Source organism: Oncorhynchus clarkii, chromosome 8 (genome assembly GCF_045791955.1).
Source record: "Oncorhynchus clarkii lewisi isolate Uvic-CL-2024 chromosome 8, UVic_Ocla_1.0, whole genome shotgun sequence".
NCBI lineage: Eukaryota > Metazoa > Chordata > Actinopteri > Salmoniformes > Salmonidae > Oncorhynchus > Oncorhynchus clarkii.
Window position 1 is genome coordinate 20647924 of NC_092154.1, and position 25759 is coordinate 20673682.

The window sequence follows — 25759 nt, forward strand, 5'->3', positions numbered from 1 at the left end:
CTGCACAAAGCTCACTCCAACCCACAAGTGCACACATTTTCTTTTGACTTTCAAAATATGAAATGTGGCGTCATGTCTCTCTGTGTGTCCCCCATGGTGACCTCTGTGTTTGGCCTAGTAAAGTCTAGCCAGCACCAGCACCAGCCACCTCAGTTTGTCCAAGTCCCCTTCCACCACTACAGCCAAGCCCTCCAGGCCACTATACAGGCCCATCAAAGGAAACATGGACTACTCGTGTAGGCACAAGCAAAACAGAACACAATATTCTCCTTTGGGAAAATGTGTTCCCTTTGATTTTCTATTATTGTTGTTTTTAATGTATTTTATTGTGTATACATGAGAACATTACACACTAAATAGGAGCAATTACACATTTATTTACAAAAAGTTTAGTGGTCATTTCAGAAGCAGTATAACACAGTATACAACATCAAATGGAACATATTTCAAGTCCTATTCACAGTATCAAGAACAACATAAGGGCAGGTAGAGTGTATAAAATACAGTACATATCTGAAATAATGTTATTCATGTTTTCTAAATTGAAATGATCGGACATACATTGCATTATTCAAAACTGATCCCTCCATCGAAAGTACCTTTTGAGAACTGCACATGTTAATGTTATTAGGAAGCGACCTGGAATGCTAGCTTAGGACCACAGCTTGAGAACCGGTTCTACCCAACACATCTTCATATGAACACAATTTTAGCTAGCAGGGTTGAGGTCAATTCCATTTAAATTCTAGTCAATTAGGAAAGTAAACCAAATTCCAATCCCAATTTTTCCCAATTGAAAAGCATTGAAGAGAATTGGAATGTCAGGGTACTTCCTGAATTGACTGAAACTGAAATAGAATAGAATTGACCCTGGTAGTTTGGGGAGGCCTGTATGCTACGTTTTAGTTATCTTACAATGGAGAATAAGCTGCAGAGTAAAGAAAATCATATTAGTGTTTAAATGATGTCTTAAATGTCTATGATTGAATGTAAAAACATTGTCGCTGTCATTTTTAGAACAATCCATTACAATATACTGTTTCCTCAACTGTTGTTTTCTTGGTTTGGGGCATTTACTGTATTGATCAATACCACCACAGATTATAGTTCAGTGGCTCTCCTCAACTCCTCAAGCTCTTGGCAGTTGGACCAGTAGCATACATGTCAATCAGGGGAGTGATTTATCCCAAACAGTAAGTACCCTGTACACATGTGGACCTAACACACCACAGGGCATACATTTCAAACTGTATTCTAAACTACAGCACCAAAGGACAACAACTTTAACACTTCTGTAATACCTGTCCTGCTGGGTCCAGTGGTCAGCCTTAACGTTACCTCTGTCCGTTATCCTTTAAAGGCCCAGTGCACTCAATAACGTGATTTCCTATGTTGTATATACACTCACTGGACAGTTTATTAGGTACAACACCCCGTTCACAAAGATGCATCGCACCAATAGACAATTAGACACGTGGCCGTGGCTTGCTATATAAAGCAGGCAGAAAGTAATTGAGGCGTTCAATTGAACGTTAGGATGGGAAAAATTTGTGAGCTAAGGGACTTTGAGCATGGTATGATCATCGGTGTCAGGCACACCGATTCCAGTATCTCAGAAATGGCCGGCCTCCTGGGCTTTTCACGCACGACAGTGTCTATGGATTACCAAGAATGATGCAAAAAAACATCCAGTCAGCGGCAGTCCTATGGGCGAAAACAGCTCGTTGATGAGAGAGGAGAATGGAGAAGGAGAATGGCAAGAATCGCGCAAGCAGGCGGGCCACAAATAGGCAAATAACAGCGCAGTACAACAGTGGTGTGCAGAACGCCATCTCGGAACTCACAACTCGTCAATCATTGTCACGGATGGGCTATTGCAGCAGACGACCACATCAGGTTCCACGCCTATCAGCTAAAAACATAAAGTGGTTTCAGTGGACAATTGAGGAGTGGAAAAACATTGCCTGCTCTGACGAATCCCGGTTCTGGTTGCATCATGCTGATGGCAGAATCAGCATTTAGCATTAGCAGCATAAGTCCATGGACCAATCCTGTCTGGTGTCAACGGTACAGGCTGGTGCCGGTGGTGTAATGGTGTGGTGAATGTTTTCCTGGCACACATTAGGACCCATGATACCAATTGAGCAATGTTTGAACGCCACACTTTGTAGAAACCACGCCACAAAGAATTCAGGCTTTTCTGGAAGCAAAGGGGGGTCCTTCCAGGTACTAGATGGATGTACCTAATAAACTGGACAGTGAATGTACATTTCCACACTATGAGGTTGGAAAAAGTCTGTCAAATTGTAAAAATTATGATAATGCCCTTTTAGTGCAAGAGCCGTTTGAAAAGACCGCCTGAAATTTCAGCCTGTTTCAGTGGGATGGAGTGAGGCCTGTCTAGCGACCTCTCTGCCAATAACGGCTAGTTATCAGGTTACATATCCCTCCCATTAGGCTCGTGCAATCAGGCCCCTCACTCAGACCCGACAGTCCTATCAAAATTCATGCTTGAGAAATTGCCCTTTGCAAATAAGCTATTTTTGTTTCATTTATACCCTTTTAATAGAAAACAATCAAAGTAAGTTACTTTATTTGTTACCCAGAAAGTATTTGATATTGAGATAAAAAATGGATGCATTGGACCTTTAAGACATGGCTGGCAGGGTGTGAGTATCCTATCTCTGGATGATCCACTTGATGACCCACTTTGCACTGGGGTTCAGCTCCAACAGGTCTTTCATATAGGTATCCTCATCCAGACAGCGCTCCTCTGTTCAGGAACAACACACAGCAAAGAACTAATCAGGTACTGTCTGACATATTGGGAAGGTGACGCTTTGAATATGGTCTGAGTCTACTGTAGGATGTTGTCATATCTATAAAAAAAAGTACCAGTCAATAGTTTGGACACACCTACTCATTCCAGGATTTCTTTATTTTGTTATTTTCTGCATTGCAGAATAATAGTGAAGACATCAAAACTATGAAATAACATATGGAATCGTGTTAAACAAGTCAAAATATATTTAACATTTGAGATTCTTCAAAGTAGCCACCCTTTGCCCTGATGACAGCTTTGCACGCTCTTGGCATTCTCTCAACCAACTTCATGAGGTAGTCAACTGGAATGCATTTCAATTAACAGGTGTGCCTTGTTAAAAGTTAATTTGTGGAATTTCTTTCCTTCTTAATGCGTTTTAAGCCAATTAGTTGTGTTGTGACAAGGTAGGGGTGGTATACAGATAGCCATTTTTGGTAAAAGACCAAGTCCATATTCTGGCAAGAACAGCTGAAATGAGCAAAGAGAAATGACAGTCCATCATTACTTGAAGGACAGTCATTTCAGAAAATGTCAAGAACTTTGAACGTTTCTTCAAGTGCAGTTGCAACAACCATCAAGCGGGATGGTGAAACTGTCTCTCATGAGGACCGCCACAGGAAAGGAAGACCCAGAGTTACCTCTGCTGCAGAGGATAAGTTCATTACTTACCAGCTTCAGAAATTGCAGGCCAAATAAACGCTTCACAGAGTTTACGTAACAGACGCATCTCAACATCAACTGTTCAGAGGAGACTGCGTGAATCAGGCCTTCATGGTCGAATTGCTGCAAAGAAACCACTACTAAAGGACACCAAAACGAAGAAGAGAGTTGCTTGGGTCAAGAAACACAAGCAATGGACATTAGACCGGTGGAAATCTTGTTCCAACCTCCATGTATGTGTGAGAAGCAGAGCGGGTGAACGGATGATCTCCGCATGTGTGGTTCCCACAGTGAAGCATGGAGGAGGAGGTGTGATGGTGTGTGGGTGCTTTGCTGGTGACACTGTGTGATTTATTTATAGTTCAAGGCACACTTAAACAGCATGGCTACAACAGCTGTCTGAAGTGATATGCCATCCCATCTGGTTTGAGCTTCGTGGGACTATCATTTGTTTTTCAACAGGACAATGACCCAACACACCTCCAGGCTGTGTAAGGGCTATTTGACCAAGAAGGAGAGTGGTGGAGCGCTGCATCAGATGACCTGGCCTCCAGAAACACCCGAGCTCAACCCAATTGAGATGGTTTGGGATGAGTTGGACCGCAGAGTGAAGAAAAAGCAGCCAACAAGTGCTCAGCATATGTGGGAACTCCTTCAAGACTGTTGGAAAAGCATTCCAGGTGAAGCTGGTAGAGAGAATGCCAAGAGTGTGCAAAGCTGTCATCAAGGCAAAGGGTGGCTACTTTGAATAATCTAATATATCAAATACATTTTGATTTGTTTAGCACTTTTTTGGTTACTACATGATTCCATAGTTTTGATGTCTTCACTATTATTCTACAATGTAGAAAATAATAAAAATAAAGAAAACCCCATGAATGAGTCCAAACTTTTGACTGGAACTGTATTTTAATGCCACAGAATACAAGGTGCACAAAACATTAGGAACACCTTCCTAATATTGAGTTGCGCCCCCTTTTGCCCTTAGAACAGCTTCAATTCATCGGGGCAGGGACTCTACAACGTGTCAAAAAAGTTCCACAGAGATGCTGGTCCACGTTGACTCTAATGCTTCCCATAGTTGTCTCAAGTTGGCTGGATATCCTTTGGGTGGTAGACCATTCTTGATACACACAGGAAACTGTTGAGCGGGAAAAATCCAGCAGCGTTGCAGTTCTTGACACAAACCTGTGCGTCTGGCACCTACTACCATACCCCATTCAAAAGGCACTTAAATATTTAGTCTTTCCCATTCATCCCTGAATGGCACACATACTCAATCCATGTCACAATTGTCTACAAGCTTAAAAATCCTTCTTTAACCGGTCTCCTCCCCTTAATATACACAGATTGAAGTGGATTTAACAAGTGACATCAACAAGGGATCATAGCTTTCACCTGGGTTCACCTGGTCAGTCTGTACACTCAGTGTATTTGAGATGGTTTGTGTGTTGAATGACTGCACACCACCATGGAATACTTACTGATATTGCCCCCTATTTCATAAAGGCACAGGTCTTCTCTCTTCACAGACACAGAGCTAGAACACACAGATGACATAGTCAGGGATAAATAAAAACCTATGTTACAAATATAGAGTGACATTCCAATACAATGTCAGAGCTATGACATTTTAGTTTTATGTAACAGATGTGGGGAAATCTGAGCCATGCCATGCAGTGTCACTCAACTGAGTTGGAGCAGAAATAACAGTCTCTATAGGCTGCTCAGTTATACCACACACAGGGTGTAAATGCCTCTGTACTGTAATTTAGCTGGACTCAAAATGCAATCCTTTGGTGTATGACGGGCTTGACAGTAGTTCCCCAGGGAGGACGTGGACAGGGGAGAGGGAGGGGTGTTGGTCTCACCTCTTCTGGCTGAGGAAGTGACTGAGGACGTCAGACGCCTGCAGCTCTTCAGTCAACTGGACAGCCATGGAGACCTTAGAGAACTGAGGGGCCTGGACCCTGATGAAGCCCTGAGAACTACTGTCCGCCTAAGGATAGACAACAGACACGTCTCCGCTAACCATCATAATAGTGTACACACTATAGTGTAGCTACTGTACTTCATACTACACCAATACAAACTGTACAGCAGCTATATTCTTGTACAACATATCAAGCGTTTCTTGAAAATTGCACTTCAATATCAATATACTTTGAAGGTATTCAAATTCTATGCTAAATTATACAATTTCGTCATAAATCCATATTCTTCATTATTAAGTAATTTTTCAAACAAAAACATTACAGTTCTACATATGTCCACTAGGCGTCACAGGGGAGCCATTCCCTTTTAACCTAGTTGAACCAGGAAGTGCAGAAGGCATTTGAGTTGAGTCATTCGCATATTATCCTCTTGATTCACTCAGGAGCATGGGTGTTCCCTCAGCCATAACTGCTTTTCAGTTACCATACACAGGTGCTAGACAGACGGCCTCCTTTGTTTTCTGCTGCTCTCACCTCTGAGGGGGGTTTCTCCTGTTTTTCGGGTTTCTCTCGGTCATAAGCAATCTTCTTTAAGAGTTTCCTCATGGCACGCTCTTTGCTAATTTTCTTCTGATTCTCCGTGTTTTGTTTCCTGACTTGGTTCATTATGAATTTAGGAATCTGAAGTGAAAAATGTATAATAACATTACAAATATGATACCAAAGTGTAATTTCAACTACAGTAGGCCTATAAAGTATCTATGTCAAAAGGTAGAAGACTGGAGCGTACCGTCCAGAGTAGGTTTTGGTATCGGATGAGCAGTCGGACGATGTTGGCGGTCTCTGTGGCCATGGATAATTCCTGCTGCATACTGATCTTGTTGCGGAAGCCTTTAAACATGAATATGTTTGGAGCCATCACCACGGCAACGTTGTTCAAGGTCATCTTGTTCTGCTCTTTGTGGTCTATGACCCTCTGAAGGAACTCCATCAGCGCCTGAAACCATCATAAGATACATTATATTGTGTCCAACAGACACCATGAGTCTACACTGTATTGGCTAGAAAACTAGCACAGAGAAAGCAGTTCTATCTACCTTCAGTACATCACGGCTGGACTCTGGAAGTAGCAGAACCACTAAGTTGAGAGCCTGCAGCTGTTGCGTCTTAGTGGGCAGTTCTGTAAGGCAAGCAATTAAATCACATCCACAATGGATTGGTTTACTAACCCATAACTCAACATATGATAAAACTCAATGTGAATCAAGCTACATTTGTGAACGAGTATACCACAGGAGGTTGGGGGCACCTTAATTGGGGAAAACAGGCTCGTGGTAATTGCTGGAGCGGAATTAGTTGGTATGGTATCAAATACATCCAACATGCAGGTGTTTGATACCATTCTATTTGTGCCAATCCGGCTATTATTATGAGCCGTTCTTCTCTCAGCAGCCTCCTGTGGAGTATACATATAGTGCACCATTATGAGAAAGTGTGTAGCATAAGGAAAGTCTGGTGCATAATGTAGTGCAGTATATAATGGGACTGACTGAGCACTGCCATGAAAGCAATGAGGTACTCCACAGTGAGCAGTGGGTGGGGCAGCTCCCTGATGAAGAGCTTGAGCAGGCTGGCTGCATCGTGCTGCTTCAGACTCTCCCATGAGAACAGGCCCTCATAGAACTTCCCCTCCAGCTCCACATGCACCGCCTGCCAACAGGACACATATGTTAATATACACACATACATTGTAGGCTTCATCACATAGGCCTACAGTACAACACTCATCATAAATTCCACACAGTCTGTCACCACACCAGCCCCTCCAGTTAGCCAAATGTTCATTTCTCTATTGTTACATTATGCTGATTTTACAGCATGCAAATCCTTGCCCAGACATCGTATAGGCATAAACCATAAACCATCTATCAACAATGATGAACAATGACCTTGACTCTTGTGGCTGATCCGGGTATCCGTAGAAGCCACTCTGTGTCCAGACCTTCCTCCTCTATGTGAAAGATCAGCTGGAAACAATAGAACACTCTTATAAGCTTTAACCACCAAATCAACAGCACACATGAGAATACCATCACCACTACAGCAAACTGCAGAGATTTCTACTTCAGGGCACACATTTAGACATACCGTAGGATTAAAGTGAACCGGGATCAGATTACAGTGCACCAGGATCCCTAACTGTGTTACTGAGAGGTTGTGCTGCTCACCCTCTGCAGTATGATTGGCACCTTGGTCCCTGGCTGTCTCCTCTGGTCCTGCTCCAATAGGGTGGCCAGGGGAACTCCAAACAGGCCAGACTCTAGAACACAGACACAACAAACATAATTTCCTCAGAGCTTCCTGAGACTAAGGGGGCTTTCACAGCAAATTGGTTTGTAGTGTTTTTTCCAAACCCTGGCGTGTTTTCCCCCTTAGTTCGGTTCGTTTGGACAGGTGTGAACACTCTATCCGCACTCGGGAGCGCACTAAACAATACACCATGGTTCGCTCAAAAAGGGTGGTCCATTCGTACCATGGTGTGTTTCGCTACAGGTGGGAACACAGTCCGGACCAAATACAGGGAAAGAACCACTTGAATGCGAGCATTGGATTAAATAACTTCAAATACCTGAAACATTATGTGAGTAGCATGTGAGTAGATTATTGTGCCGTTTCCTCCCATATGTTGTACTAGGCCTATGAAGTTTGATAATCGTAGATGGATTTAACGTGAGCATTTTTCTCCAATAAACAAATTACCTGCATGAACACATGTTTAGGCATTTTAGTTTGTTTGACATTTGGCAATGTGAAACCAACCAAATGAAAAAATGTAACAAATAATTAAACTCTGATTCGAACTATAGCTCAAAATGGGATAGTTAATGGGATAGTTATTAGGGCACTTAGATATACTGTTATATAGTACTTCCATGCTAACAGTTGTAGCATACTGGCTCACCTTTGACCTTGAGTTTGACTGCTTTGTGGGCCTTGAGGTCGATGCCTGCCGTGTCAAACAGAGCGGTCATCTCTATCAGTACCAGGCGGTGCACCTTCTTCATATCCTGAGGGGACAGGTCCCCCATCTTGGTCAGCCCAGTCTTGTCTCTGCTTAGCTTGAAGTTCTGTCACACAGAGAAGAGAGAAGCAGAAGTTAACATAGGCAAGTTAGCAAACCCAACATAATTTGAGTATCTGTGGTTATACTTTAATGTCACCACCAGGTGTCCCTAGAGCAAGAGACAAATGCACAAGTAGGCTAGAATAGTTTGGACTGTGAAATGTATTAGACAAAAAGTACTCAAAGGTTCTGATTGATCATCTGTGCAAACGGCAGCATTCAATGTCATATAAAACTTACACTAGTACACAAGCAGGGGGGGGATATAAGAAACAAGACATAAGAAAGCTCAGGATTTGTGTTGTTGTTGTTGTTGACATTTCTTTGGGCAAAAAACTACTTCCATAGTTCCATTCATTTTTTAAACCAATACCGGGTTACATTCAGACGATTCCCGTGACGCCTGTGAGGGTAGTAGAACAAACGGAGAACACTGTCGTGTTCCTGAGAGTTCATTCGTTTGAAGCCCTAACGGTTCGGATGCTACAGACAGAAGTTGGCACAGACTTCAGATGAGGCCCCTGGGGCCCATGGGAGTCATGGGCAAAACGAAGAACACCATCGTGTTTGTGAGTCTCCTCTTTCCATACAGTGGTCATATTAGTTGGGATGCTACATTAGTTTTCGTGAGAGGAACAATTTTCAGGATGTCTCTTGGTCTGGCAAACATCGCTGTAGTAGCTCTGCCACTTTCTACCGCGGATGCGTAAGGCCAACATACTATGCCTTCAGGAAGTATTTTTCCACATTTTGTTGTGCTACATCCTGAATTTAAAATATATTTTTTGTCACTGGCCTACACACAATACCCTATAATGTTAAAGTGCAATTATGTTTTGTTCAGAAATGTTTACAAATTAATAAACTAATTATAAATTACATAAATTAAAAATTAATAAAAAATGAAAATAAATATCTTGATTCAATCCTTTTTGTTATGACAATCTTAAATAAGTTCAGGAGTAAACATTCGCTTAACAAGTCACAGAATGAGTTGCATGGACTCATTCTGTGTGTAATAATAGTGCTTAACATGATTTTTGAATAACTACCTCTTCTCTGTCCCCCACATATACAATTTTCTGTAAGGTCCCTCAGTCGAGCAGTGAATTTCAAACACAGATTTAACCACAAAGACCAGGGAGGTTTTGCAATGCCACAAAAAGAAGGGCACCTATTGGCAGATAAAATAAATAGACACTGACTATCCCTTTGAGCATGGTGAAGTTATTAATTACACTTTGGATGGTGTATCAATACAAAGTGTTATGTTTGGGGAAAATCCAATAAATCACATGAATATCTTCATATCTTCAAGCATAGTGGTGGCTGCATCATGTTATGGGTATGCTTGTAATCATTAAGGATTGGGGAGTTTCAGGATTTAAAAAAACAGAATGTAGTAAGCACCGGCAAAATCCCAGAGGAAAACCTGGTTCAGTCTGCTTTCCACCAGACACTGGGAGATGAATTTACCTTTCAGCAGGACAATAACCTAAAACACAAGGCCAAATCTTTGTTGTTTACTAAGAAGACAGTGAATGTTTCTCTGAGTGGCTGAGTTACAGTTTTGACATAAATCTACTTGAAAATCTATGGCAAGACCTGAAAGTGGTTGTCTAGCAATGATCAACAACCATTTGATAGAGCTTGAAGAATTTTGAAAAGAATAATCAGCAAATGTTGCACAATCCATGTGTGGAAAGCTCTTAGAGTGTAATCAATGCCAAAGGTGTTTCTACAAATTATTGACTCAGGAGTGTGAATACTTATGTAAATGAGATATTTATGTATTTCATTTTCAATAAATGTAATTTTTGAATATAAACTTGTTTTCACTTTGTGATTATGGGGTACTGTGTGCAGATAAATCTATTTCAGGCTGTATACAACAAAATGTGAAATAAATCAAGGAGTATGAATACTTTCTGGTGGCACTGTAGGCGAATGCGGTGGATTGAGACGCAGCCCATACAAAAAAATGTATATCTCTAGTTTAAACAGACGGATTTCAACGGGAATTGTTTATTATGTTAATTATACTGAACAAAAATATAAATGCAACATGCAACAACTTCAAAGATTTTTCTGAATTACATTTTAGTTCATATGAGTTAATGAGGAAATCAGTCAATTGAAATAAATAAATTAGGCCCTAATCTATGGATTTCACATGACTAGGAATACAGAAATGCATCTGTTGGTCACAGATACCTTTTAAAAAAGTAACCTAATAATGGGCCTCAGGATCTCGTCACGGTATTTTTGTGCATTCAAATTGCCACTCGATAAAATGCAATTGTGTTTGTTGTCCGTAGCTAATGCCTGCCCATACTATAACCCTGCCACCACCATGGGGCACTCTGTTCACAACGTTGAGATCAACAAACCACATGCCCACATGATGCCACACACATGGTCTGCGGTTGTGAGGGCGGTTGGACGTATTGTCAAATTCTCTAAAACGACGTTGGAGACGGCTTATGGTAGAGAAATTAACATTAAATTATCTGGCAAAAGCTCTGGTGGACATTCCTGCAGTCAGCACGCCAATTGCACACTCCCTCAACTTGAGACATCTTTGGCATTGTGTTGTGTGACAAAACTGCAAATTTTAGAGTGGCCTTTTATTGTCCCCATTACAGGATGCACCGGTGTAATGATCATGCTGTTTAATCAGGTTATTGATATGCCACACCTGTCAGGTGGATTGTCTTGGCAAAAGAGAAATGCTCACTAACAGGGATCTAAACAAATGTGTGCACAAAATATGAGAGAAATAAGCTTTTTGTGCATACAGAAAATTTCTGGTATCTTTTATTTCAGCTCATGAAACATGGGACCAACACTTTACATGTTGTGTGTATATTTTTGACGTGTGACACTTCCTGTTTTGACATGTAAACTTTACTCCAGCTGAGAGGCTCAGTCAATCTGTGTGGTGGTGTTAATGTTTACTCACAGGTAGCTTATCGTCTGTGTCCGTCAGAGCCTCACTGCTGGCCTTTGAGTCCTCCTTATAGATGAGGGCCTGATCAGAGAAGGACAGCTCTAGGTTGATGTCAGTCTCAGGTTCAGACACACTCTGCTCAGAAGGGCCAGCCCCATTCCCCTGCCCCACCACCTGACCTGTACACACACACGCACACGCACGCACACACACACACACACACACACACACACACACACACACACACACACACCAGTGTGAATCTGAGCCATGGACATGCCAAACGTTGTCAATAAGCTAGATTGAATTCACTATTGATAAGACTTAAAAAGAGTAATTAATTATAATATAATTTGAATCAAAATGAAACAACAACTTGTTTTAATATATACTATGTCAAAATACCGTTACAGGCACCATAATTGCTCCCCGTGGGCATATCATATTAAGGTAGACTATGGAGGCTTTTACGAACATCCAAATTAATAACGAGTGCAGGCTAAAATAATGATAAAAAGGGGAGGTCCGCTCACTGTTTTGCTGCTTCCATTTATTTCAAAGCAGTCTTATTTCAAACCTTTATTGTTATGCTGCTATTTGGCGAATGCATTTGGCAGGACAAAAAAACAGCCTTCATTGAGGGGAGGCTATAACTGGTTTTTAATCAAATGAAAAACAAGCCATCTGTTTTTAAAAACAACAACATTTCTAAATAGGATGGGGTCAAGAAGCATGATATCATAAATCACATCACTTGTTCCATGGCACTGTGGCAACACGTAGGCCTAAATGTCTTTACGCATTACATTTGTACGTCTTTACAAAATACTACGCTCCTGTCAATTGTATTGTTGCTTATGTGCGAGGCACATTATCAAAATAATCTGCCGTTGTTATGGCATTATAGGACTGAATAGCTTGGAGGATCACGTCTTTGGTAATCGGATGAGGGGTACTCTTTGAAAATGGGGAAGGATAGCCTACTTGAACAAGCAAAGTGAAGTATTCAGGTATGTGAATTGTGAATCATGAAAAAGCACGAGGGCAAAAACCTCCAAAATATTTCAAGGCACTCTCAGTAGACCATCTAAGACCCCTTTACTCAAAACTTAGCTAATGGAGTGGCAGGTAGCCTAGTTAGACCGTTGGGTCAGTAACCGAAAGGTCTCTGGTTCGAATACCCGTAGCCGACAAGGACAAAAATCTGTCTATGTGTCCTTGAGCAAGGCATTTAACCTTCATTTGCTGCGAACAACTATGACTGACCCCGTAAAACAACACATTTCACAGCACCTATCTGGTGTATGTAACAATACAACATATTAAAAAGATGCACCTATGTGAAACCAGCCTTGATTAAAGGGATATTTTGGGATTTTGGCAATGAGTCCCTTTATCTACCCCCCAGGGTCAGGTGAACTTGTGGATGACTGGACGTCTATGAGTATCTACTAGCATGCTAGCAGATACCCATAGACTTCCAATCACTGTGCAAATTCTAGTTAGCATTGGCTAGTGAAACTACCTCTAAATGGTATCCACGAGTTCATCTGACTCTGGGGAATTAGATAAAGGGCATTATTGCCTCATAAACGAAATGGGGGGGAAACCAATCGTTTTTTTATGTTTCGAAAAATACGAGATTCACCAGCATAAAAGGCACACCTCTCTTTCAATGGGCACTGAGAGTCACGGCAGGACAGGCTGCGCTGCCTCTCTCAAAATCAATGCCATTATCAACTGCATTACCGTTAAGACCTGCTTTTTGGGGCTCTTAAAACTTCCCTTTAGTGCTGCATGAAATGTTCACTTTTGCGCTTGATTTTAAGGACACACCTCAAATGTTGCCAGTTTTTACATGATGAAATTGACCCTTGCGCCTACTAGAACTTGTGGTACATACCATCTGTCGTAATATTAATTTTTCTGTTTTCACTTCTCTCTGTTGACTTTGCTTCATCCTCCTGCAACATAATACAGAACAAAAACAGGCTCTCATCAGAATTCAATATAGCTTATTTTGCACAATTAATGAATCAAACAAGTTTATGTAACTGCTGATATTGTAGAAAGTCGATATGTTTCTATTACCAATTGTGAACAGACTAAAGACAAGACTCTCATTAGGACAAGATATCCAGTTACCTATTACCTCACATTCTGGTGTCCATTAACCGACAATCTCCATGTGATTAGTAATGATGTTAACTGACTGTGGTACACAAGTCAATGGGTTCTTTCTGCAGTGAAGCATCTCAGGCATGACTGAGTTCTAAAACCAGGTTTGTGCGTGTTAACAGGACTTGTGGTAGGCTGACCTTTGACTCCAGTGTGCCTGGGAGTTTGAAAATGTCTCTGACGTCAGGTATGTGGTGCTGCTTGTTCCTCTTCCTGATGGTTTCAAAACGTTTCTCCACGGCGGCAGCCTGTGTGCGCGTCAGTGTGAACAACAGCCCCATCATGTCCTCGGGGTCCGACGCCGACTCGTCAAACAGAGTGGCCAGCCCTGCCTCAGTCAGCCATGCCTTCTCCTGTTCCCCCTCTACAGACAGACAGATGCACAAGTTCAGTTAGGTTGAGTCATATCAGTTGATGATACACCAAAAGAGCTGTAGGTCTAGGTCTAAAAACTGTAAGTCTAGGTCTAAAGACTGAATAATAAAGATATAATCTATGAATTAGTTTGTTTCTGTATAATTACCATTATATTATGCAATTTCTATGTACCGAGGAGTGGGAATAGAAACAGGGAAGGATGTCTCACTCCTAACCCCTTACTCCCAAACTTTTTTGTCCCACGACCCCATTTTGATCAAAAAATTCTCGCAACCCATGTGGACCATGTGTAATTAACAGCCAATGATAATTTGATAATTTGTTAATTTGTGTGGGGGGGGGGGGGGGCTATGACAATCAATTGAAAAAACATTCTAACAGTATTTCTGATTGTCTTCAACTCACCATCACATACTTTTAATGTGGGGCTAATTTGTCTGACGTAATGTGTCTTATCTCACCACCACTAATGAAATAGTTGTGCTTGATGACTGTTTTGTTGGAGCTTCTCAAAGTCAGGGGGCGCGGTCGACAGTAATCACGTCATCTCTGCGTTCACATTCAACCCGGATCGACATTTGGTTTTAACGCAGACGAGAGCACTGAAACCAGCTTCACACAGATATGAGCTGGCGAAGGGTACCATGAGTTTTAATCCTAAACGGGAGACAGCAGGATATTCCCTTTGAGTCAGGAACCAAAATTATTCCGTAGTGACACGTGAATGTGTTGTCTGCAGCATTCGGTCACATGACAGCTCGATCAGCTGTTCGACTTCACTTAACGGCATGTCAACTGAGCCATTCAAACGGATTGGGAAGTAAGTCCCAAAGTGCTCTTCCAAGCGTTGGAGGTGAGCAGTGTTGACTAGTGTGGGACACTTACTGATGCTGTTTTCTGTTAGAAACATGCACAGCTGAGGGAAGGTTGCATGGTTCGCTTTCGAAAAACACTCTCTCCAATAAGAATTCTTTCCTCTGAATCCACTGATCATCTGTAGAACGTTTTTGTATTTCCCCTGCATGCTTGCGTTCAGTTCGTTCCCAAATACTGTATGTCTGTTACACAGGCAAGGAGACATTTCATTTTCATTACATCCATTGTGAATGACAGTTCCTCTCTCAATGCAAAAAATCCCCCAACATTAATTGCGAACAAAATTAAATCCATGGGCATCTCGGCCCTCACAGCTAACGTCCATTTGGAGATCATAAACTGGGGATTTTGAGTCGTTCAGTCAGAGTTTCCTCTTGATTGCTAGCAATAGCATAAATTATTTGTTTAACAATGTAATCTGACAAAGGTATTGATGTGTTTGTGTGCCTCTGTCACCCCACACATTGTTTTCACCATATCAATTGCGGACAGTAATATCAAAGTCTCTGCAATAGTGTGTGGTTTCATAGTGTAACAGGCCTAGCCATTCACCGTGGGAATAGTTCAAGTGCAACGGTCAAGTGCAGCATTTTCCTATGATCTAAGAGCGCTCTCTGGTTGAATTTAATAATTTTAATTTAGATTTTTAAGGTTAACCACATTCCAATGATTTTGAGATAGACTATATTATAATAATTTTGGGGGGGTTGTTGTTTTTCAGAATTTTGGGAATTCTCTCGCGACCCAATTTACATATCAGGTGACCCTTAGTTTGGGAACCGCTGCCTTAACCGGTCTTACACCAACACTCTTGATATAAGAAATAACAGAAGGAAGTTCCTACGTTTAGTGCTTAAGACAAAACAATGCATTTCGACTTTATAAACAAACTTCTGCAGGGCTTTTTATAGGCATTTCCTGACCCTGCAGGATGAAGCCAGGCTATTGTATTTTGTGGATGAAAGAAATTAGTTATCATTATGTCATTGGAACGGACCAGTATGTACTGCATGTGCTCTACTAAAAGAATCCTTTCAGACAGTGATCTAGGTAAATCACAGTCATATACTGTACCATAGAAATAGAATGAATTCATTATATTTCTAATGTACATAGTACATACTCACTGGCAGACTTACCGTTAGGCAGAAGAGGCAATTGCATCAAGTGGCCTCGTAAGCTGGGCATAATGAAAAAATATGTATTTATTATTATTTCTCCGCTAAAGCCCCCCTTGCTCAGCTCATCACTCTCATTCAATCTTGTTTCAGCAGGTTGGTCTAAAATGTTACTTTGAAGCAGCAGGGCATATAGTCCTTCCACTATAACAACCCCATCTCATCTCTACTTCAATTGACACTCCTGCTATAGTGTAGAGCTCCATACCATCAGGCAACTTCAGCTCCACCACCTCCTGTGGCTCTGCATCCCCCTTTCCCTCGCCGCTAAGGGTGATGTTCTCCACCTCTGTCCAGTATTCATCCATTAACAGCTCGTCCAGCTTGTCCCGGGAGTTATAGCAGTGGTATGGGGGCTTTCCTGAGGCATTTTTGGGCCGGCTCTGGACACTGTAGAGATCTGTCCTGCGACTGAGGAAGAAAGAGGGACAAAGTACGAGGACTAGTTCAGTGTGAATTTTATTAGGGTTTAAGTGAGTTATAAATACTACAAGCCATACCATACAACAATGTGCTGAACTCGGTAAATATTTTTTAATTGCAACTCTGTGAATGCTGTGTTGTCACATATGGTTGTATTTTCCGCATAGAAGTTAGTTTAGCATGAACGTGAAGGGTTAACTAATTTCAGTCATTCAATGCAGAACTGTTTTCCTCTGACGAGTCACACTAAAACAAGGAGTTCTGTGCACCCCTGCTGTTACCTGCTGTTAGCTGCTGTTAGCTGCTTGTTAGCTGCTTGTTAGCTGGCCCAGGACCAGCCCCTATAATAACCTATTACAAAATGCCAAGTTAGTAGTTTAAAGCTGTAATCCATACTGGTGAAACAGCCACATCCGTTTGAGATATTAAAACAACTAAGTTACAGCAAACAACGAACACAGTATTTTTTTAAATTGCACATGCAATAAGCATTTCACTGTTGTATTCGGCGCACGTGACAAATAAACTTTGATTTGATTTGAACTGCATGTAGTTTTATTTCATATATATCTATATATTTTTTAAATAACAACGACCGTGGGGCAGACAGTGGCGCTAATTTGCACTAATGCGGATTCCATCCACCTGGGGGCGGCCCGTCAGGAAGTCCAGTACCCAGTTGCACAGGGCAGGGTCGAGACCCAGGGTCTCGAGCTTGATGACGAGTTTGGAGGGTACTATGGTGTTAAATGCTGAGCTGTAGTCGATGAACAGCATTCTCACATAGGTATTCCTCTTGTCCAGATGGGTTAGGGCAGTGTGCAGTGTGGTTGCGATTGCGTCATCTGTGGACCTATTGGGGCGGTAAGCAAATTGGAGTGGGTCTAGGGTGTCAGGTAGGGTGGAGGTGATATGGTCCTTGACTAGTCTCTCAAAGCACTTCATGATGACGGAAGTTAGTGCTACGGGGCGGAAGTCGTTTAACTTAGTTACCTTACCTTAGCTTTCTTGGGAACAGGAACAATGGTGGCCCACTTGAAGCATGTGGGAACAGCAGACTGGGATAAGGTTTGATTGAATATGTCCGTAAACACACCAGCCAGCTGGTCTGCGCATGCTCTGAGGACGCGGCTGGGGATGCCGTCTGGGCCTGTAGCCTTGCGAGGGTTAACACGTTTAAATGTTTTACTCACGTCGGCTGCAGTGAAGGAGTGTCCAAAAGTTTTGGTAGCGGGCCGTGTCAGTGGCACTGTATTGTCCTCAAAGCGAGCAAAGAAGTTATTTAGTCTGTCTGGGAGCAAGACATCCTGGTCTGCGACGGAGCTGGTTTTCTTTTTGTAATCCGTGATTGACTGTAGACCCTGCCACATACCTCGTGTCTGAGCCGTTGAATTGCAACTCTACTTTGTCTCTATACTGACGCTTAGCTTGTTTGATTGCCTTGCGGAGGGAATATCTACACTGTTTGTATTCGGTCATGTTCCAGGTCACCTTGCCCTGGTTAAAATCAGTTGTTCGCGCTTTCAGTTTCGCGCGAATGCTGCCATCAATCCACGGTTTCTGGTTTGGGAATGTTTTAATAGACGCTGTGGGTACGACATCGGCGATGCACTTTTTAATAAACTCGCTCACCGAATCAACGTATTCGTCAATGTTGTTGTTGGACGCAATGCGGAACATATCCCAATCCACGTGATCGAAGCAGTCTTGAAGCGTGGAATCAGATTGGTCAGACCAGCGTTGAACAGACCTGAGCGCGGGAGCTCAGCTCTCTGTCTATAGGCTGGAAGCAACAAAATGGAGTACTTTGCCTCCTCTGCTGAAAAAATCCTAGGGGAAACACTGAAGAGGACTCCTGATGGGCATCAGAGAGCGGCTAACCTCCCCTCCCCCTATAATCTCTGGTGGTTGCACTTAAAGGGACGCCTAGAGTGGCGTTTTATCAAACCTCAGCAGTTTTACATTCCTTAATGACTGCTACTGCTTTATACACTCGATACTAAACACAGTCAATCTGGGTCATGCCAGGCTACACCTTGGCTTAAATGCAGCAGTCAGCAGTAAGGTTTGTTTTACACTACCAAGGTGTCAGCATGCAAGGAGAAATATGTGATGACCTCAATTCAAATTAGCCAAGATAATTCCAGTTTAGTGTTCTTCACGGCTGTGAGGTATACAGTCTTTCTTGCAGTGAATTGTCATAAACAGGACGGAAGACAAATGAGCTGCAGGCCTTAAAGGCTGTTAGGTCTCACCTAAAGGTCTGTGGAGGTGGTCAAATGAGTATCAGCTCCCTCCTAGCCACAGGACAGGATTTCAGTAATACCTGACATTTCTGGCCCTGGATAAATAACATACAGTACCTGCACAAATCTGAAATTCAGAGAGTGTTGGGGAAATGCTCTCACAAAGCAATTGCTCTGTCTATTTTCTTTCTAGTTTTCTTTGATATGTCCACCATGTTTCAATTTTAAAAGAATAAGTGCTGTAATGTTTTTTATTCAAATGTTCAGCCGTGTAATTACCTTTTATGGGGAACAACCCAAAACACAGCACACATATTTGGTTTAGAGGGGCATTTTAATAAACCCAACAACCACCAGAAAATGCAGCGAGAAAGAGGAAAGTGTGTCACTGTTAGTAGGTAATCCATCCCAAGTCAGAAATATCTCTCCCGTTAAGAGAAATGATGCAAGGTTTGAACACAGCCACTCAAGATGACCAGGAAGGAAACCAAGTATACCAACAATGCAAACAGCACCAATGTTATCCCACAGCCAGCCCCATTCCATTGAAAGGTCAGCTATTTTGCTGGCTCCAAGATTGACAAACTGCCAGTGCACAAGGACAAAAGGGGAAACAATTTAGTCTTTCTCTAGTGTTTTGCCTTGTCGTTTTGCATTCAGACACAAATCCGAGGAGCCATAGCAATACAGTCATACAGAAGATCTGACAGTACAGGTCAGATCAGGGGCACACAGGTATACTGTCCCCTCCGAGGCTTACTAAATCTGAGAATGTGTGGTAAAAAAGTATTTCTACGTAGTGACAGAAAATGCATGCTTTAGCATGGAAACAGGGAATTACAGTACTATCAATCACATGCACTAGCAATCAAGTTTCACTTAACTCATAATACACATTTCAAACATTCACTACTGTTAATACAAGGGCCTATGCCTGTTGGTTACTGCGACAACCCCAACAGAGACATGGAATGTTACTGCTGGGGTTCTATCTGTCTGGCCCTCTACTCTTCTGTAGTGTACACTCTCAGAGGACATCTCATTTCCAGAAGACTGGAGAATTGGCTGGGTTTACTACTGATAACATGTGGGGGCAAATACTGTAGTACCTAGTGAATGGATGCACCATGGAAACAGTTCCAAGGAATTGAGGCAAAGCTGTACTGGACAGACTGCATGGGAAAGCCCCCAGTGATGGGTTCTGGGAGGTTGTGTTTTGAGATACTGTATGTTCTTTTGTGTAAAAATAATTGCTTGATTGTATTTCTTTGTATTCCTCAAATATAAAATATGTTGTTTTACTCCATTGTTTGTAAATTGTAAACAAACACTGTACACCTTCAAAACATGGTTAAAACTAGGGTTTCAAAGGGTCGGATACTTTCCGCATAAATTTCCGGAATTTGTCCATGGGAAGTTAAGCCCGGGAATTTGGGGAATTTTGCTTAAATTCATCAAAAAAGTTAGCTTATAACAGTGAACCTTTTTTTTGTGGGATACACACAAGGTAATTGTAGGTCTTGTGGCATATTTTGGTTAAACTATCCCCAATTCAATGGAATTGTAACCCTCTGCATGCACAGTGTATTCTTCCATCCCATGTACAGCTGATTCTCAAGATGTTGCACACTAATGAGATGCTATTGAGCCCACACTACTATACTGTGTGAGCCAAGGACTACATGCTTTCTGGTAATTTTTGCACTATCTGATGTGTGGAGACATTTCACTGCAGCTAATGTAGAAGGAAAAGCTGTGTACATTTGCAAATACTGTGCAAAATCACATGTGAAGAATGCAACAAAGATGCAGAATCATCTGGCCAAGTGCATAAAGTTCCCTCAGCGCTCACAACAAGCAACCTCTGACAAAAGTCCCTCTACTTTTATTTGAGGTGAAAATTATGAATAAGGCACCTTATCGATAGCAACAGCTCACGGTCCTCCTGGAATCAGAAGTTTTTTTGACTCAATGGAGGAACGTAGTCAGAGAAATGCTGATTAATGTCTTGCTGTGTATGCAACTGGTTCACCTCTGATGCTCAGAGGCAATGTGTATTGGAAGAGATTTCTGAATGTTCCCTCGCCCAGCATACACCCCTCCAACTAGACATGCTTTATCTACTCATTTGCTGGATGCAGAGTTCAACAGAGTTGAAGTGAATGTCAAGCAAATCATAGAGAAAGCAGAAAGTTTTGCAATCATCTCTGATGGGTGGTCGAATGTTCGTGGGCAAGGAATAATTAACGACATCATCTCAGTATTCTACAAGAGCACAGACACAAGGGACAACATCTACACTGCAGATGAGCTGAAGGCAGTCATCAATGACCTTGGAACACAGAAAGGTATTGATCTAAAGTGGAGGTGTCCCTCCCTCACATCACACCCATTGGCTGTGCTGCTCATGCATTGAATCTGTTCCTCAAGTACATCATGGCACTGAACACAATGGATACTCTACAAGAGAGCCAAGCAGACGGTTAGGTATGTGAAGGGTCATCACGTTTTAGCAGCAATCTACCTCACCAAGCAAAGTGAGAAGAATAAGAGCACCACATTGAAGCTGCCTAGCAACACCCGTTGTGGTGGTGTTGTCATCATGTTTGACAGCCTCCTGGAGGAGAAGAAGTCTCCAAGAGGATCCTCCTGGATGATGTATTTTGGGAGAGAGTGGTAAGCAGCCTGAAACTCCTTAAACCTATAGCAGTATCCATTGCACGGATTGAGGGAGACAATGACATCCTGTCTGATGTTTAGACTCTGCTTGCAGATGTAAGAGAATACATCTGTACTGCCCTGCCCACTTCACTGTTGCTCCAAACAGAGAAAACTGCAGTTCTGAATTACATCAAAAAGCATGAAGACTTCTGCCTGAAGCCCATACACACCGCAGCGTACATGTTGGAACCCAAGTATGCTGGCAAGAGCATCCTGTCTGGTGCAGAGATCAACAAGGCCTATGGTGTCATCATTATCGTGTCTCGCCACATTGGCCAGGATGAAGGCAAGGTTCTTGGCAGTCTGATGATGTACACTTCCAAGCAAGGGCTTTGGGATGGAGATGCAATATGGCAGTCGTGCCAACATATCTCATCAGCCACCTGATGGAAGGGACTTTGTGGATCTGAGTCTCTTTCCCCTGTTGCCTCCATCATCCTCCAAATCCTACCAACATCAGCCGCCTCAGAGCGCAACTGGTCTTTGTTTGGGAACACACACACCAAAGCACACAACAGGCTGACCAATACAAGGGTCATTTGGGTCTGACAATGAGCCATTCTCAACAAGGTTGAAAAGTGACGTGAAGTGAAGATGAGGCCTCAGAGTCTGATGTTCAAGAGGTGGACATTGAGGAGGTCTAGGGAGAAGACATGGAAGCCTGAGGAAGACAACCAAAGCTTTAGTTTCTAGACTATCATTTTACAGATTGGGAGATGTGATGGATCATTGGGGATCATTCAATATTCCCTTTCTTTTGTTGTTCAGTGAAATAATCCCACGTGAAGCGTTAAAGTTCAATTCGTAACTAAAATGATTGTAGTTATTTATATTGTAAGGATTTAATCATTTGCAATTATGTCTACTTATGATAAGGTAAATGGTTTATGTTTCTGTCTCCATATGATATGGTAAATATATCCAATGCAACAAACATCTACATTTAAATGGTATTAATATTAATTTGCATATATTTCCGTTAATTCCCATATGTTCCCGTTAATTCCCACGGAAAGTTTCCACCTCTGAATATAACCCAAAATGTGCAACACTAGATACAACTATCATTTTGATTTCATGTATGGTCAGTCCTTGCATCCATAGCCCCGTCTATGAATCTTAGAGAAGTTACATTCCTCCAGACCCATCCCCAAGCAGTGTACCCAAAAAGGTGGTGGGGCGGCTGCTTTGTTTATTGTTGAACTGCAGATTTCCCCTTTAAAAGATGTAAAAAGAGACACAAGTAAGAATAATCTTTACTAATCTCCAACCTCAGGGAACAAAAGGAAAGGTAAAGAAAGTGCTGCTGTGTCAATGTAAAAACGATAAAACCACAAACAGCGGCAATAACACTATGATGACAACCCATGTTGATTCTGTGCACTGACTCATGTTTACATTGCTGGAGGTATTTTAAGACAGGTGGTCCCTGAGTTAATATTATATCTCATTCATATTAAACTCAGATGCTCACCTGATTGGAAGGAAATAATCATAACACAGGCTGTTCATTGGCACTTGACTTGAACCCACTAACCCTGCTGTTTTGAACGTTAGAAACTCCAATTGGAGTTATCAGCTAACATAATACTGGCTTTGATTTGGTATAATAACCTGACCAACCACATTATGTAAATAATTCCAAAGGACTTGATCAATTATTGATTCATGCATCATCCACAGAACATGTATACAGTAAGAAAAAATATATATGTAAAGGACATCACACTGCTTGCTTAGCGACGACCACTTCCTCCTGATTCAGCTCCCACAAGGCTCGAAACCCAGGACCTCTCCCTTGGTAGCACATTTGACCGCTCTCCTGAAGCATCGGTCTCACCAGTCGGCGCCACTGAAAAGTTAACATTCAGCTGCGCAAATGGGGACAGTGCAGACTGAGGAGTAAGTTTCACAAGTTTCACACATCCCCATAACGCAAAGCTCCAACACAACCCGATGTCACAGGAAGGCCAAAAAGATCATCAAGGACAACAACCACCCGAGCCACTGCCTGTTCCCCCCGCTATCATCCAGAAGGAAAGATCATTACAGGTGCATCTGGGACCGAGAGACTGAAAAACAGCTTCTATCTCAAGGCCATCAGACTGTTGAACAGCCATCATTAACATTGAGTGGCTGCTTCCAACATACTGACTCAAATCTCTAGCCACTTTAATAATTACAAATTGGATGTAATAAATGTATCACTAGTTACTTTAAACAATGCCACTTTATATAATGTTTACATACCCTTCATTACTCATCTCATATGTATATACTGTACTCTATACCATCTTGCCTATGCCGTTCGGCCATCGCTCATTCATATATTTATATGTACATATTCTTATTCATTCCTTTAAGGTAGTTGTTGTGAAATTGTTAGATTACTTGTTAGATATTATTGCATGGTCAGAACTAGAAGCACAAGCATTTCGCTACACTCGCATTAACATCTGCTAACCACGTGTATGTGACCAATAAAATTTGATGATTTGATTTGTGCATTACCAAATTTACTTGATATTATTTTGCTGCAACACTGCATCCAAGTTACTTGACATAGGCGTTTCAAAGAGTTGTCAGTCAAGTCAAGCTGATGAATGTCCATTTTTCCAAACTTCCTGGTAGTTAGCCATTAAAAAAAATGCATTTCTATCCCCATAAAATATTATGGGAGATATTTTAGTCACTCAAAAGGCTATTTTACATGGTAATCAGAATGACTGTTTGGGACCTTTAAGAGAACGCCATCAGCAGATATACTGTACGGTGACTTCTGTCATGCAGGTAATTTCTTTAACCAGCCGCAGGCCGCTTGGTCTTGAAAAATGTTGGATAGTCTCCATAGCAACAGTGCATGATCAACTATATTGAATGTTTTCCACATATCAATATAAAGGTAAAGGGGGATACCAAGTCAGTTGTCCATCTGAATGTATTCAACTGAAATGTGTCTTCCACATTTAACCCAACCCCTCTGAATCAGAGGGCAGAGCAGTGCTGTTTCCTGTGTAGTGTGTTAACTATGTAATTTATTAATAGCTATGACATTGGTGTCCTGGCCTAAAGCCTGACTGGTGAGCATTCAGAATACATTTTCCATCTAAAAAAGGACCGCAGTTGAGAACGTATCAAGAGTTCTAATATTTCCGCTAGACATGAACGTTTTGAAATTGGGCGATAATTATGAAGATCGCAGGGCTCACCACCTTTGTGGAGCGGGAGAACAAGGGCCACCTTCCACACCTTAGGAATAATACCCAAGAGAATGGATAGATACAAAATGTGTCAAAGGCTCCACAATCAGAGGTGCAGGAAGCCGTAGAAGACACAGGTCAAGCATGTCTGCCCAAGACGATTTCTTTACATCAATAATTAAGAGAGCATCCAGAACTTCCCTAGTTGTGACTTGAAGAAAAGAGAACAGTGGGTTACCATTTACAGTAGCAGGCAAGTCTGTGATTAAACAGGGGTGTATCAGAGATGAGCTTGTATCATGAACAGTCTTTTCAGAGTTGTCCTTATTGCTGCTATTTCCCCTTTCAAATAAATGGCCCGCTGCAATAATATGTTGGTTAAACGCGTCAGTTATTTCAGTTTTGTCTGTTATAGTATTGGAGTTAAATAGAACCTCATTGGGCAGAGAGGTGTGGCTGCTTCTTTTTAGCAATTTATTAGCCTTCCAAAACATAGCTGAATAGTCACAAGGGTCAGGAATAGAATGAATGAAATAGATTGATTTAGTAAATTTTATGGAAGCTAAAGTTGTCTGAAGGTGAGCCAGTTAGCAGAGCTACCAGTGTGTCTTGTTTCAGACCAAGCTTTCTTCCTTAGCTGAATTAACTCGGCAAGTTCAGGCGTTGACCAAGGGTTGGCCCTATCTTTAATTCTTAATCTCTTCATAGAAACACAGAGATAAACATACTAGAGAATTGTTAAAGGGCAAGTTCCACGTCCGGACTGTCATTAACACCAAGAAACCTGAATGGTAAAGGTCATGTAAGAACCCTTGCTCATGGAAGTGTTTAATGTTTCTTTTAATAACAAGGCGTGGTTTAGTTTTAGACATCTTGTGTTTCTGACATAGACTTTGGGACAGTGATCACCGAGGTCCATATCAAAACACTACTAGTTGACTATTTATGAGGGTTATTTGTAAGTATGAGATAAATCAGAGTTGATTTAGCAGGACTTTTACATTCAAATGAGTGGGCTCTGAAATCAGTTCAGATCAATACATGCTGATTTAACCCTTGTGTTGTCT

General features: G+C 41.8%; 1 protein-coding gene across 1 annotated transcript in view; it reads right to left on the reverse strand.

Annotated features, from left to right (window-relative positions):
• Window positions 1-357: 357 nt before the first annotated feature.
• Window positions 358-25759, reverse strand: part of LOC139415568 (rho GTPase-activating protein 18-like) — a 35337-nt gene continuing 9935 nt past the window's right edge. The window contains exons 2-15 of the mRNA XM_071163677.1: window positions 16311-16513; window positions 13811-14034; window positions 13396-13456; window positions 11505-11671; window positions 8381-8546; window positions 7647-7738; window positions 7368-7445; window positions 6969-7128; window positions 6516-6598; window positions 6209-6415; window positions 5953-6099; window positions 5356-5483; window positions 4969-5024; window positions 358-2773 (exon numbers count right to left, since the gene is read on the reverse strand). Coding sequence (XP_071019778.1) covers window positions 2679-2773; window positions 4969-5024; window positions 5356-5483; window positions 5953-6099; window positions 6209-6415; window positions 6516-6598; window positions 6969-7128; window positions 7368-7445; window positions 7647-7738; window positions 8381-8546; window positions 11505-11671; window positions 13396-13456; window positions 13811-14034; window positions 16311-16513 — 1867 coding nt within the window. The 3' untranslated portion in view covers window positions 358-2678. The remainder of the gene's footprint in view (window positions 2774-4968; window positions 5025-5355; window positions 5484-5952; window positions 6100-6208; window positions 6416-6515; window positions 6599-6968; window positions 7129-7367; window positions 7446-7646; window positions 7739-8380; window positions 8547-11504; window positions 11672-13395; window positions 13457-13810; window positions 14035-16310; window positions 16514-25759) is intronic.